At 36.7% G+C, this 15,366-nt stretch overlaps 1 protein-coding gene across 1 annotated transcript; it reads right to left on the bottom strand.

The window, feature by feature from the left end:
- Positions 1–9,795: 9,795 nt before the first annotated feature.
- LOC112491391 (receptor-like protein 43) lies at positions 9,796–13,977 on the bottom strand. The gene is made up of 4 exons (XM_060816754.1): positions 13,584–13,977; positions 11,807–13,185; positions 11,385–11,653; positions 9,796–10,624 (listed from the first exon to the last, which is right to left on the bottom strand). The coding sequence occupies exons 1-4, from the start codon at positions 13,975–13,977 to the stop codon at positions 9,796–9,798; spliced, it is 2,871 nt and encodes a 956-aa protein (XP_060672737.1).
- Positions 13,978–15,366: the final 1,389 nt, after the last annotated feature.

The following is a 15,366-nucleotide window of genomic DNA, read 5'->3' as shown; positions in this document are numbered from 1 at the left end:
GTTCTTGGTGTTAATAATCTTGAAGATTATATTAGACTTTCTAAGCAATCTAAAGCCCTCCATTAGCACAAGTATGAGGAATTTTATTTTACGACTTTGATGAATTTGGTTAAAAGAAAGATATTTGTCGAGGTTAATAAAATTGGATAATCAATAAGCAATATGGATCTTATAATTGCAAGTTCTAGGAGTGTAATCGGAGGCAAAAAGAATAATCTAAATTTTAACTTTGTGACACTGGTATTTGGTTTGAGGAAATTAGATTTAAATTCTAAGCCTTCTTTTTGAATTGATGGATGGATGTTCTGTTAGAAAGTTATAAGTTGTTACTTATGCTTCTAGACAGTTGAAGAAGCATGAGCTGAGTTATCCTACTCATGACTTAGAGCTTGCTGCAGTGATTTTCATCTTGAAGACTTGGAGGTACTACTTATATGGAGCTACTTGTTAAATCTTTACCGACCATAAGAGCCTTAAGTGTCAGGACCCGCCCAGAATTCCTTCCCCGGAACCCTAGACAAGCCCTGATCCCAGGGAAATACCACCGAACCTTCCAATGGAAAATCCTGCAGCACTCCCCTAAGGGTAGGACTTACCAAAAATTACCTGCACTGAAAACACACTTCTATACTCATCCCCTTATTCCTCCCGCAAAACTACAAATTGATTCCACAAATTTACAGCACTTCACAACAATAACGGTAAACCAGTGCATAAATAAAACATAAGTGTCCAAATAGTATACAGAGCTTCATGAAGTGCTAATCAACAGAAAATACAGCAAGATGAAAGAAATAATACAACTGAAAGGAATGAGTACAAAAGTACTTCTCGAAACACGATAGCGGCGGAGAACTGGTTCGCCCCGGAAGAACGTCTACCACCCCTTGCACCTAAGGGAACGGAACTTAAAAACGTGAGATGCTAATCATCTCAATGAGTGACCCTAGCTACTGAACACTTTTAATAATGATAATAATAATAATATAACAAATAAGGGAATTGAACTAATATCAACAATTAATAAATAAATAATAATGACAGTTGGAAATAATAATTTTCCCTCAAAACTCTCACTAATCACTCCGTTGGAAATGTTCCCTTTTAAAACAATTTCACAAAACCCGATATTCGTACTTCCCGAAAACCAAGGGATCAAACCACTTGATAAACAATAAATAAATAAATACCCCAATATATAATTAAAATGTAGTAAATCATAATAAATAACTTTGAACACTTTTGGGGTTTGGAACTTTATTTGAAAATTTACACTTGACGCACCACACCATATACCGGTGATGCCCTCTGATACCTAGCGTCCTGAGCACCGACTGGCGGGGAGATTAAAGAGAGAAACTTGCAAACGGCACTTCGGCATCCCGACAGTACCGCTGCTGAAACCGTCATCCCGGCCAAGGAGAGGGGCAGCTTTGGCCAATAACAACTTGCCTGCCCACGGTCCAAATGGCAACTCACGGGAGACATAATACTTGCGCGCTAAACCACGTATACATATACCAGAACACCAATACTGTATGAATGCGTCTAAAATAATTATTTAATCAACTGTACCGTTCTTTCCAAAATTACCATGGGAAATATACCAAAATTTCACACTTACCATCCCACATATTTTTATTTAACAAACCGGTACGAAAACATCGATAACCAATAAAACCATAATTTTTCTCGTAATACGACGTTCAACAAATAAAATACCGTGGGCATAATTATAGAATTAAACCACCAATTTAACAAATATTTTCATAAAATATTTAAACCAATTATGCCCAAGTTAATTTTTAAAACCACATACGATTATTATCGAAATATACTTTGCTCATGCATACTAAATAAATTAAATCACAATAAAATCATAATTAAATTGTACCACATGAGCATAATTTAAATACCAATTAAACACCAATTAAACATAATTAATTGCCCAAAATATTTTTAAAGGTGGGTCACTCACCTTAAGCGCGTATATCAGCTAAGATCCTTCGCAGGATCAACTCCACTACTCGTACGCGCACCTAAAACGTCCATAGTATACCAACCAAATATTAATATTTTAATCGGGTAACTCCCAAATGGGTACCCGGGGAGCGAACACAAATGACAACTAAAGTTACGAGTTATATACCGAATCGAAGCTTGAGTGATGAGGATCACGGATTCGGTCTTACTTTCTGGTGATTGAACCCGAGGTGGCTGGAATCTCGCCGGAAAGCTTTCGGGATTCGACTCCTCAATTCTCCCAAACCGTCGCAAATTGGCAGAAAAGGATGCCAGATTTGGATTCAGGAGGTTGGAATCAGTAGACAGGGACCGGCGATGCAACTGGGTACTCGCCGGAACAATAACTTCAGGCGAGCCACCGCCGTCACCGGCAACCGTCGCCGACAGCGGCAGGTGCGGTGGCCGTTGGCTGAGATTTTTGGCTATTTTGTAGATCAAGGAGAGAGGATTCCAATGGGACCAGCAGTGAGGTAAACGGAGGCCGAACGGCGGAGAAATCGGGGTTTAAAGATTTTCGGCCCCTCGCCGAAAAACGCTCTGATCCCGGCGCGTCGGAGGTCCGGTGGCCGTGCAATTTGGCGGGTAGGCCAGAATTGAGGAGGTGGTGAGGGGTGGTTGGCGCGTGTGGCCTGAAAATGGTCGAAAACAGGGCAAATGGCGGTGGCCGGCGGTGGAGGGAAAAATCCCCGTCGAGCTTCGCCGCCTCGTTCCGGGCGCGTCCGGCGACCAACGGCCGTGAGATTTTGGGGTTTGGCCAGAAATGGGAAGCTGCTCCCGTCTGGCCGGTGCGTGTAGCAAAAATCGACCGGAAAATTGGACGATTCTGGCGGCTTGTCGGGGTCTCTTTCTTTCTCTCTCCTCTCTCTCTTTCTCTCTCTTCCCCGGCGTTTTTGCCAAATAAAAGCCACCATGGTGACACTATTCATCCACATGGACCAATCAGTTGATGACACGTGGCGTTACTGTGCACTTAAGCCAGATATAATAAAATATTACGGTATCCGGCGAATTTCAAACGTCCATAACTTTTTAACCAAATGTCCGATTTAAGCGTGCCGCTAGTCTATGACCTCATATCGACGAGTAATTTACAACCATACAAAAGTCGAAACAAAATTACACAACAAGAAAAAGTCAACTCCCGGCACCTTTTGGACTGTTTACACCTCAACTTGTTTTGCCCATAACTTTCAAACCGTAGCTCCGTTTTCGACGTGCTACTAGTTTATGAACTCAGGGAATCATGCACTTCGCCACGGTACCCTGGTCAACTAGAAATTCCAACTGGGACAAAAAGTCAACTTTTGACCCCCTCGGTTAACGGTCAACCTCGGTCAACGTGCACGGATTCCGGTGTGATTTGGGACGGGGTGTTACATTAAGTATTTGTTCAGTTAGAAGGAGTTGAACTTAAGGCAAAGGAGATGGATAAGATTGCATTATTCCTTCGATGGTTGAGTTATAAGAGTTAGATGTTAATTTGTGGATGCATACTTCAGGAGCACTTTTTGCTAGCTTTTAACTATGACCTATACTTATGGATCATGTTCTTGAAGCCCAATTTGAAAACCCTTACTTGATGAGCATGAGAAGAAAAGTTAAATAAAGGAGAAAGTCAAATTTCACTAATAGAGGCAATTGAGCCTTTGTGATTGGTTCTAGGCTTTGTATTCCAGATAATGAAGAGTTGAAAAGGAAAATTTTGTAGGAAGCACATAGTTCTGCTTATGCCATGCACCCTGGTAGTACTAAGATGTACCGTACCCTGAAAGAGTATTATTGGTGGGCAGGAATAAAGAGAGAAGTTGCTAAATATGTATCCAAGTGTTTCATTTGCCAGCAATTGAAGGTAGAAAGACAAAAGCCTTCTGGATTTCTATAGCCTTTACCTATTCCAGAATGAAAATAGGAGTGCAATACAATAGATTTTATATTCACACACAGGATGGTATTTGGTGATAATTGATCAACTTATCAAATTTGCACATTTCCTACCTATTCGTGAGATGTTTTCTCATCAGAAGTTAGCGGAATTCTTTATGAATCATATAGTGAGCTTGCATGAGGTGCCAATATTCCATGAGAAATTTTAAGCATAAATTTTATATCAGTGTCCAAACCAGTCCCCAGTTTTCACTGTTAGTGATCCAAGGCTTTATAAAAATATGGAAAACCATGCCCAGTAGGAAACAAGTTCCAAAATATCCATTTCATCCCCAAAACCTGAGAAATTCTCCCCCCAGACCAGTGGGTTTTAATTGCGTTTTGACCCATTTATCGTCGAACCAGATCATCATTGTTTTTGCCCATTCTAGTTTCCAAACTATTACATGCGCCATCTAGGGAGGAAGACCATGTTGAGTTGAGCTTGGCTGTGAAATTTCACGGCGAATGGCAGACGGACGAGCTGGGATCTAGCCGGAGAAGGTGGTGGCAGGCAACGAGGTGGGTCGGTGGATTTTCATTTTTTTGGCCATTTCAGGCCAATCCATGGACCTTTTCTATCATTTTTGGATTCTCTGAACTCATTTCCATGGTCCATTTTTCAAGATTCCTCATTGTATGAGAGATACATCAAGTTGGACTTCGACCGAAGCTTCACCCAAGTTTTCCGACCACCGGAGGAACTTTTGGAGCGAGGTAAGCATACTGGTGAATTTCTTGTTCTTGGGCTTTCTGTGGATATAAATTTTATGAATTTTGGAGGTCGTTTGATAATTTTTCCATTTTGGGTCATTTAATTAATTATCGGATAAATTGGGATTGTGTTTGGACAATATTTATCAAATTGGCTAAAATTAAAGTTGTATTAATAAAATTGGATATTATTAGGATCCATTAGAAGGTTTAATTTTGAAAGATTAGTCTTCAGGTGAAAATCCCCAATTATGGGTACCGGATCCTAAGAACACGCTGTATAATTGGACTATCCGGTGTCCAATTTATGCAATTTTATAGTACTAAAAATTAATTTATAACATTTGGGTCATACAAGTGTCTTTGGTTTAATTATTTGGAGCCTGAGGAATATTTTATTATATTATAGGTACTCTAGTTGAGCCTAGAGGCAATCCTGCAGAAGAGCAAAAGTGAGCATATACAGTACTGTGAGTGGTTATTATTTTTAAAATGTTTTGGGGCTATAGAATAATATATATGCATGGTTGGATATTTTATGTATATATAAATTGATTGAAATGTTTACTTTATGCATATAAAATATCTGCTTTCACTTATATAAGTCATCATTTTATGTAGATTTTAATAATATTTTTAATGATTTCAAATTTTAATAAGTTCATAGTGAACTTGTGAATTATGTTAATTAAATATTCTTATATTTGAATTGAGAATTTAGATCATTTTGGAAAATATTTTATCTGAGGAGCAGATTGAAAATTTATATAATTTTAAGCATGTTTAAATATTTTATAATTTTTAAATGCTTAAAATTGGTTTATTGGTGAATATATTTCACTGTGATATTTCTGGTTTCGCATAAAATGATGATTTAAAAATTTTGAAATATTTAAATAAGCGGTGAAATTTAAATATTAAATTATGTTTTATGATATAGTATCGTTTGGGAAAAGTATATATGACCTTACAAGATTGTTTTAAGAATACTATATTGGTTATTTTTAAATTGATGTACCATGTAGTGCCAATACCTTAGATCGTTATTATATTATATTATATTACAGCGCTCTGGTTTTTGCCACGGTATCGTGATGTTGGGTTCAACCCATAGGATATTATTGCCACGGACTCTGAGGTTGGGTTTATCCCACAGATTATTATTGTCATGGTACCATGAAGTTGGGTTCAGCCCACAGGATGTTATTGCCACGGACCGTGAGGTTGGATTTATCCCACAGGTTATTATTGTCACGGTACCGTGAGGTTGGGTTCAGCCCATAGGATATTTATTGCCACGGACCATGAGATTGGGTACGTCCTTATAGTTTATTATTTCCACAATGCTTTTCCTATATTGAGGCTCGTGAGGTGAGTATATCCCACAGTTTACAATTGGTGCATCGATTGGTACATTCTATACAGTTTGAGTACATTATTGATTTTCAAATATTATGATCATTACTGCATTTTCATAAATATTTGGTAGAACTGTGTTTATTATATTTTATGCTCAAATATTTATATCTTGATTTGAGATATTTTATAATATTATAATGATCGTTCGTTTATACTTTTGAGCATCAGTTTTTATGATATTACATTAGGATACAAGTTTGGGTTTTTAAAAATGATTTTTAAATGGGGAACACTTCAAACGAGTGGAACGAGAAGTCTTGAGAGAAAGATTTTTACGAAAATAAATTATTATTTTTATATTATACTATGCCACTCACTAAGATTCCCTTATCTCACATTTTATTTGTTTTAAAATTCATTTCCCTAGGCCCAGGTAGCTAGTAGCAGTCTACCTCATACACAACTTATTACTTTGTTCCTTCCACGACAGCAGTCGTACTTATCCTTTCTTTATTTATCATTATCTTCTAGAGTTATTTATTACTTGTTTGTACTCCTAAACTTCGTTGGCACTTTTAGAATGTTCTGATTTTAAATATGGACTCAATAGAGACCATGATACTTATATGGGTAGTTATGGCCTATAGTATAGTAAGCCGGTTGTGGACCTTATGACGTTGTGGATTTATTTTTATATTTATATATATTGAGGTATTATTGATAATGCTTGTGATCGATTGTCCACATTTTGAGTGAGGTTCCATTGAATATTCTCTAGGTACTGTCCGGTGGAACTTCATTGGATATTCTCTAGGTACTATCCGGTGGAACTTCACTAGGTAGGACCACCCAGGAGATCCTGGGAGGGTTCCCGGGGCGAGTCCTGTCAAAAGGTGAAATTTTTCCAGTCAGTTTTTTGTTTGAGACATGGTAGTCCATGATGGACGGTGGAGGAATTGGTAACAGGCCTTTTAGTTTGTTGAATGAGAGATCTAAGCTGATTAAGTGAACCCAAGCAATGAAAACTGGAGTTTGTTCAAAGCCTGTCAAGGAGTTGTTAGAAATGTCCACATTGGCCATCATCTCTGTGCTCATGTTCCATATCCATTTGGGTACTTGACCGTGTATCTTGTTTCCATATAAGCCAACCACTCTAATCTATCTTGATACCTTAAAAAATCAGGGAATTTGGTTAAATTGCTTGAACTCAAGTCTAAACTTTGGAACCTTGGAACAGTCGCATTCATTTTGCTAGTTTGGACAAATTTAGACAACTTGTTATGCCCTAATAAAAGTGTGTTTGGATTTTTCATGCCAAGAAACATGTCAAAGTTCAGTGTGCCACTCAATTTATTGTCATGAAGAGAAAGGTATTGAAGGTTTGTGAGGTTTTGAAGAAAACAAAGGATGCGGCCCTTGAAACTGTTAGTTGAAAGGTCCAAATAAGTGAGGCTAGTTAGTCTACCAAGGGAAGATGGGACAAGACCATGCAATTTATACTGTCCAAGATTTAGATGATTTAAAAGGGTAAAAGTTTCAAACCAAAATGGAATTTCACCTGTGAATTGAATACCATCAAGCAATAACATAGCGAGTTGGGTGAGGTTTCCCCAAAAAAAAGGGATTTGCCCTTCAGAATTATTTGCTGCAAGGTCCAAATAGGTGAGGCTTGTTAGTTTACCAAGCGATGATGGGATATGACCATGCAAATTATTCGTATAAAGTCCAAGATTAGTTAATTGGGTAAGTTTTCCAAGCCAACCTGGAATTTCACTAGTTAACTGACATATTGTTAGCTACAAGGTGGTGAGCTAGGTGAGGTTTTGAAGAAAAGAAAGGAATTGATTTCCCTCAAAATTATTTCTGAAAGGTCCAAAAAAGTAAGCCTGGTTAGTTTACCAAGTGAATATGGAACCAACCTGAAAGCCTACAAGCTCCAAAATCTAACTGAAGCATGAAATAAAGGTTTTCAAAGGAAAGGGGGATTTTTCCAGAAAAACTTATGTTGTAAAGTAGCAATGCCTGAAAAGAACTATTAGAGTGAAATTCAGGTAGATTGCCAGTAAGACCAGGGTTGTTCCTCAAATTAAGAACTTGAAGGTTTGGAAGTTGAAAATTTTCAATTGGGAACTCACCTTGCAATCCGCAATCACTTGAAAGTAAGGACGTTAATGAAGAGAAATTTGCGAAAAAGCTAGGCACTGTGGAGGATATGTCAACATAAGTAAGATGAAGTTGTTTCAAGTTTATTAAATTTCTAACCAACCTACTCAAATTTGGACTCTTGAATTCCAAATCATTGTAAGACAGATCAAGGAAAGATAGATTTGAGAGTCCTCAGATCTCAAATGGTACTTGACCATAGAAAGATGAATGAGAAAGGTTGAGATATGTTAACCTTGAAAGATGACCCATTGCAGAAGGGATATGAGAGAAGTTAAAATCATTATCAGCACGGTTAAGGCTTTGAAGTTGAGTAAGGTTTAAGAGGTTTAGTGCTGGTGGAGTTTATTGAAGCATGAAGGAAACTGCTGCTAAGGTCTAGAGCAACGACACAACCGGTGTCAGCATCGCACTCTATGCCATCCCATGAGCAGCAATCTCTATTACCTTCTAGTCTCCAGGATGACACTTTGGGATATGCAAAAGGATCTGTAGAAGCAAACTAGCCTATAATAAAGCTGTTGTTGAACTCCAACAAGGCTACGCTGTCATCATTATGGCAAAGTGGCTGCACAAAATAAGCGAAGCAAGTGATGACTATAAAAAGCAGATGAAGCAGCGGTAGAAATACCATGTTTTGTTTTTTTGAGGAAATTAGTGTTTTATGTTGATGGTGGGACTAGGGAGGGAAACGGAGGTCAGTTTTATAGGCAACAATGGAGTTGGGATGGATGGCCAAGCCGTGAAAAAATAAAAACACGGTTTTGGACTAGCAGATAATGTTGGACTGTTAAACACTAACAAAAAATTAATAAAAATGAAACAGAGGAAGGTACTGTTTCATTTATCAATATAAAAAATTTGTAGGGAAAAACTTATTTTCCAAAAAAGCCTCTAAATTCTTGAATCTTTTGTCAAAACTCATATGTGATGAATGGCAAGCATTTCTTGAAAGAATTTTTGAATGATTGTCATCTAATCTCAAACAGAATTCACCTGAAACATAACTAGCCAAATCATTCATAAGATCATGCATAAAAAATAAAGTCGTCTTGCCTTGAAAGAATGACCTTAACACTAGATCACTAAAGTATTCATCTCCAACTTCTTCTAAATTCATATTTTGTCGTGGTTGCAGAAGATCCTCTGCCATCCACAATAAAATTAATCTTTCTTCTTCAAACGTATAATCTTTAGGAAAAATGGAGCAGTAAGCAAAGCAACATTTTAGATGCACTGGCAAATAATAATAGCTCAACCATAGAGTTGGAAGAATATCACACTCCTTTTCACCAATCAAACCCCATATGTCATTCTCTAGTATTTTTCCCACTCTTTGGGATTAAGTTTGGAGCGCAAAAGACCACCAAGAGAAATTATTGCTAAAAGGAGACATTTACATTTTTCAACAATTTCTTTACCAATTACTTCTATATCTGGATATCCACTTGGCTCTGCATTATTATTATTACTGAATACGTGTTTTTTAAATAATTTCCAGCCATCTTCATCTGATATTATTTGAAGACAATAATTTGGAACGCTGCCCATCTTCAATCCACTATCTTGACTACGTGTTGTCACGATAATCTTACTTCCGCATGCTGCAAATTAAAGCGAAGTCCTCAATGCATTCCAGCGGTCATAATTCCTGTTCCAAACATCATCAAGGACCAAGAGAAACTTTTTGTCTTTCAAAACCTTTTTCAGTTCGAGCTGAAAGCTGTATAGCTCCTCGATATCGATAGAGGATGTTGGCGGATTGATCTCTTTGGGAATTCTTTTTGTTAAGTCAAGAACATCAAACTCATCAGATACTATAATCCACACTTTGATGTCAAATAAGTTGTTTACTTGGACATCATTGTAAGCGAGCCTAGCAAGGGTGGTCTTGCCCAACCCACCCATGCCTACAATAGGAATTACAGATATTTTATTACAAGTATCTGAATCTTTATTATCCGATAGCAGCAACTTAAAAATGGCCTCTTTATCAGCATCCCTACCATAAATATTAGATTCATCTTCCAAAGATGGTGCTATTATTGGTCTAGGTGAAGATTTATTTTCAACACCTGCGTTCAAACCAATTTGATCCTTTTCTTGCACAATAGATTCAAGTGTGCCAAGGATCTTGGCTATCCTTTGGTTTATTTGCTTAGCATTAGATTTAGCATAAGATCTAGTAGATAAGAAGCTGAATAGATGAGGAGGTTTACCATTGATCTCGCATCGTAAAGCTTCGGTGTTGATCTCATACACCAAGTCCTCTGTATTGTAGTATGTGTATTTGAGCTCATTCAGCCATTTCCTCACAGCTGGGTCAGAGAGTTGCTTCTTCTCAGCATCATCCAACACTTTATCAAGGGACGATAACTTGAACTTCAACTTGTTCAGCAGATCATAATCCACATTCTTTTTCACGAATGAAGTCAACCACCTGCTTTGAAGCCATCCTATCAAACAGCAGCTGATGGGAAGCAGATAGGAAAGCTCCACCAACCACTTCCGAAGCCATGCTTTGTGTATGTGGTAGGTCTTCCTAGTTCACAGTAGTAGAAAGATATGGATCTGATTGATTGCAAACAGAGAGAAAGAGAGTTTGTTTTTCAATCCACCATTTTTCTATATATAATGGATCTCATACCCACTGATTGTGTTGTGAATATCTCTTCTTGGATATGGATGGAATTGCACTGGAAATATCTCATATTGGTATTTACGTATTTTTGCTTTGATAGAGGCAATATGCAATTAAAAAAAAAAAAATAGACGCAAAAAAATCAAATAAGCGATTGAAAGAAAAATGTCTTTTCTTTTTTTACCCTGTCCCCCACAAAAAGAAAATAAATCGAGAATTGTCATCTTAGACTTCTATTTAGAATTTCACCGTGTAATTTACTACCATTAAAAAAAACCAAAAAGGAAAAAAAAAAAAAAAAAAAAAAAAAAGGGAAACTTCTGTGGAGCCAACTGGTTTATATATAACATTATGAGATATAGCCTAAACAAAACCAAAATAGAACTTTAAGCAACTCTAGCTAAATAATAATAATAATAATAATAATAAAAGAGAATACAAGTTACGGAAAACTTTAAATTTTTATGACATATTGCCTGAGCTTCAATATCTTCATGGAAACGTCTGCATCTTCCTCCTCTTGCGTTTTTGTTTCCACTGGCCAAAAGTCTTAACAAACCAGTCATGCTTCTTGGTTGCATATATCTGCCCAATAACCACTCCAATTACTAGTCCACTAACATATCCTGGTAGGATTGTGATCCACTCAAACACCAATGCGGACCCTAAATCTTGTTCATCTTCAAAACGAGAAGGTGGTATTGAACTTCCACACTTTTTTGGCAATGGAATTCCGCATAGTCCAATGTTCCCCTCATACGAACTTACATCGAATGTGTTAAGCTGGTTCAGCTGGGGTATAGGGCCAGTGAGATGGTTATGAGCGACCTTAAACTCACCAAGAAATGTCAATTGTCCAAGTTGCAGAGGGATCTATCCTGAGAGCTTGTTGTTGGAGAGATCAAGTGATTCAAGCTCCGTTATGTTTCCCAAGGATGACGGGATTTTACCAGTGAGAATGTTGTTTGAAAGGTTAAGCACATGAAGCCCTTGTAAGATCCCCAAACTCTCTGGAATTGATCCTTCAAATCTGTTACTTGAAAGGTCAATGACAACAAAAATTTCTTGAATCTTTTCATACTGCATAACCCTGCCTTTGTTTGTTATAGTTATTGAGAAAGCAATGTCCCTGTTCCATGAAATAGCCTCCGAAAAATAATCCAAGTTTGCCACAAGATACGATGAATTGGCAGCATCTCTAAATCTCATGGCCTTCAAATTTTTGAAGAATTCAGATGGCAATTTACCTGTTAAACTATTATTGGAGAGATCAAAAACATGCAGACTAGAAGACCCATAATTGCTATGCTTCCTTATCACTCCATGAAGGTTGTTGGATCGCAGTATAAGTAGCCTTAAGTTTGGAAGAGTGCCTAACCATGAAGGGAAAACATCATCGAATCGATTATTCCCGAGATTGAGAACTTCAAGCATCAGACAATTGGCCAACATGTGCGGTAAAGGTCCTTGGAACTGATTGTGGCTTAGATCAATCATTCTCAAATTACTTCCATGTGCACATATATGGGGAATGTTACCATGAAAACGGTTGTTACTCATCTTCAAGAACATCAAAGGACTATTGTTGAGATTTTCAAAACATTGTGGAAGCATGCCAGTCAAATGGTTATTAGAAAAATCAAGCAATTTAAGGGAACTCGGATTTTTCAAGCCACAAAACATGTCAAAGTACAGTGAGCCGCTCAATTCATTGTCTTGAAGAGAAAGGTATATAAGGTTTGTGAGGTTCCGAAGAAAGGAAGGGATTTGACCCACAAACTTGTTTTGTTGAAGGTCCAACTCAATGAGGCTAGTTAGTCTACCAAGGGAAGATGGGATAAGACCATGGAACTTATTCATTCCAAGATTTAACTGAGTTAAATGGGTAAAAGTTTCAAACCAAGATGGAATTTCACGGTTGAATTGATTGTCACCAAGCCATAACACAGTGAGTTGGGTGAGGTTTTGAAGAAAAGAAGGGATTTGACCCTCAAAATTGTTTTCTACAAGGTTCAAATTGGTAAGCCTAGTTAGTTTACCAAGAGATGATGGGATGTGACCATGCATATTATTTACATGAAGTCCAACATCTGTTAATTGGGTTAGGTTTCCAAGCCAAGCTGGAATTTTACCAATTAACTGACATTCTTTTAGCCATAACTTGGTGAGCTGGGTGAGGTTTTGAAGAAAAGAAGGGAATTGATTTCCCTCAAAATTATTTCCTGAAAGTTCCAAAGAAGTAAGCTTGGTTAGTTTACCAAGCGAAGACGGAACCAACCCTGAAAGCCTACATGCTCCGAAATCTAACTGATGCAGGAAATGAAGGTTTTCAATGGAAGAGGGTATTTTTCCAGAAAAACCTGTGTTGTGAAGTAGCAATACCTCCAGAGAACTGTTAGAGTGAAACTCAGGTAGATAACCCATAAGGTGAGGGTTGTTCTACAAATCAAGGACTTGTAGGTGTGGAAGTTGAAAAATTCCATTTGGGAACTCACTGTGCAAGCTGCACCCATCTAGAAGTAAGGATGTTAATGACGAGAAATTTGACAAAAGGCTCGGCACTGTGGAGGATATGTCGACGTAATTAAGATGAAGTTGTTTCAGGTTTCTTAACTTTCTAACCAACCTACTCAAATTTGGACTCTTCAGTTCCAAATCATTGGACTACAGGTCGAGCAAAGACAGATTAGAGAGTCGTGAGATCTCAAATGGAACTTGGCCATAAAAAGATGAATGAGATAGGTTGAGGTTCGTTAACCTTGAAAGATGACCCATTTTAAAAGGGATATGAGAGAAGTTGAAATCATTATCAGCAAGGTTAAGCCTTTGAAGTTGGAAAGCTTGAAAAGACTGCTGGTGGAGTTAATAGAACCGTGAAGGAAACTGCTGGTAAGGTCTAGAGCAACGACACGACCTGTGTCAGTATTGCACTCCACACCATCCCATGAGCAGCAATCTCTGTTCTCTTCTACTCTCCAGGATGAAACTTTGGGATATGCGAAATGATTTGTAGAAGCAAACTTGTCTAAATTAAAGCTGTTCTTGAACTCCAACAAGGCAACGCTGTCATCATTATGGCAAAGTGGCTGCCCAAAAGAAGCAAAGCAAGTGATGATGCTGAGAAGAAGATGCAGCAGTGGTAGAAAGTCCATGATATTTTTTTTTCTTTTTTTTTTAAGGATATTAATGTTTGATATTGTTGGAGGGATGTGGAGGGAAATGGATGTTAGTTTTATAGAACACAATGGAGTTGGAAAGATGGTCAATCCGTAAATTAAAAGTAAAAAATAAGAAATAAAGATAGCAAAATACGGTTTTGGGCTAGCAGATAATTATCTAATATTGGACTATGAAATACTGTTAATATATATATGGAGAAACATATTCTGTTAAGCACTCATCTAGGAGATTCTGAAATAGTCTTCATGCTTAAAAAATGTAATCATGACATTAATAAATGATCTTTTGTTCTTTTTATAAATTTTAGGAGCGTTTTTCTTTTCGAGATTCATACAATTGGTAAGCAGATTTCAAATGATTAGTAGAAATAGATGAAAACAGAACTAACAAGTTGTTGGCCAATTGAACTAGAATTTTTTTGCTAATAGGACTTATTTCTAAGGAAAAAAAAATCATTTATCATCCTTGTTTCCAAATATTGTAATAATCAAAATTAAGCCACATTCTTTCATCGATCAATTACAACATTGGAAGTCATCTTAAAAACTTTATCATCAAATTTAGAATGATGATATTTTTAAATTTAGTTTTTTTTTTCTCTCTCTCTCTCTAATTCCTTGCTCCATTTTCCTTTTTTCTTTTTTTTTCTTTTGTTTTTTAATAAATTGGGAAGGGAGAAATTTCAACACCAAATTTGAATCTAATACTAAGGATTTATCTATGATCATTGTCAATTGGATCGTCCAATGTAAAACTTGAACCAATTAAAATAGATACTTTTAGATTATAATAACTAATAAAACAATTCAGGGAAAAAGATCATAAAATACTTGGTAATTGTCATACTATTGTCTACATGGTTTGACATTAAGAAAACAATTGTTAAAAAATAAAATAAAATAAAAGGTTTGAACCATTCTTTTACAACCCAAAATATATGTTGTTGGAAAAGTCATTCTTGTATATATCGATTAAATTACAACATTAGAAGTCAACCTGAAAAATTTTATCACTTGAATTCAAAGTAATAATATTTTTAAACTTATGCATTTTCTCTCTGATTCCATGCTTCAACACCATTGGAGGCCACATGAAACTTTTTTTTTTTGGGGGGAGAAATTGGGAAGGGAAGATTTCAACACCATATTTTGAATTCACAACCTAACGGTTATTACCAATTGTCATTGCCAATTGGGTAATTTAACATGAAACTTTGAGTAAATTATTAATAAAAATACTTCAAAATTATAGTAACAAATAAGATAATTAAAAAAAAAATGATCCGAAAAAGCATGATAATTGTCATAATATAATCGATAGGGCTTGTCATTAAGAAAATATTGTAAAGAAAAAGAAAGGTT

The sequence above is a fragment of the Ziziphus jujuba genome, chromosome 4, assembly GCF_031755915.1.
Source record: "Ziziphus jujuba cultivar Dongzao chromosome 4, ASM3175591v1".
Lineage (NCBI taxonomy): Eukaryota > Viridiplantae > Streptophyta > Magnoliopsida > Rosales > Rhamnaceae > Ziziphus > Ziziphus jujuba.
This window is presented reverse-complemented; position numbering and strand designations above follow the sequence as displayed.

Coding starts and splice junctions, on each gene's coding strand:
- LOC112491391 (XM_060816754.1), bottom strand. CDS start 13,977: ATGGACTTTCTACCACTGCTGCATCTTCTTCTCAGCATCATCACTTGC. Junction 13,186..13,583: donor AAAATGGGTCATCTTTCAAG/GTTAACGAACCT, acceptor TTCACAACACAG/GTTTTTCTGGAAAAATACCC. Junction 10,625..11,384: donor GCAACCAAGAAGCATGACTG/GTTTGTTAAGAC, acceptor GCTTCAAAGCAG/GTGGTTGACTTCATTCGTGA.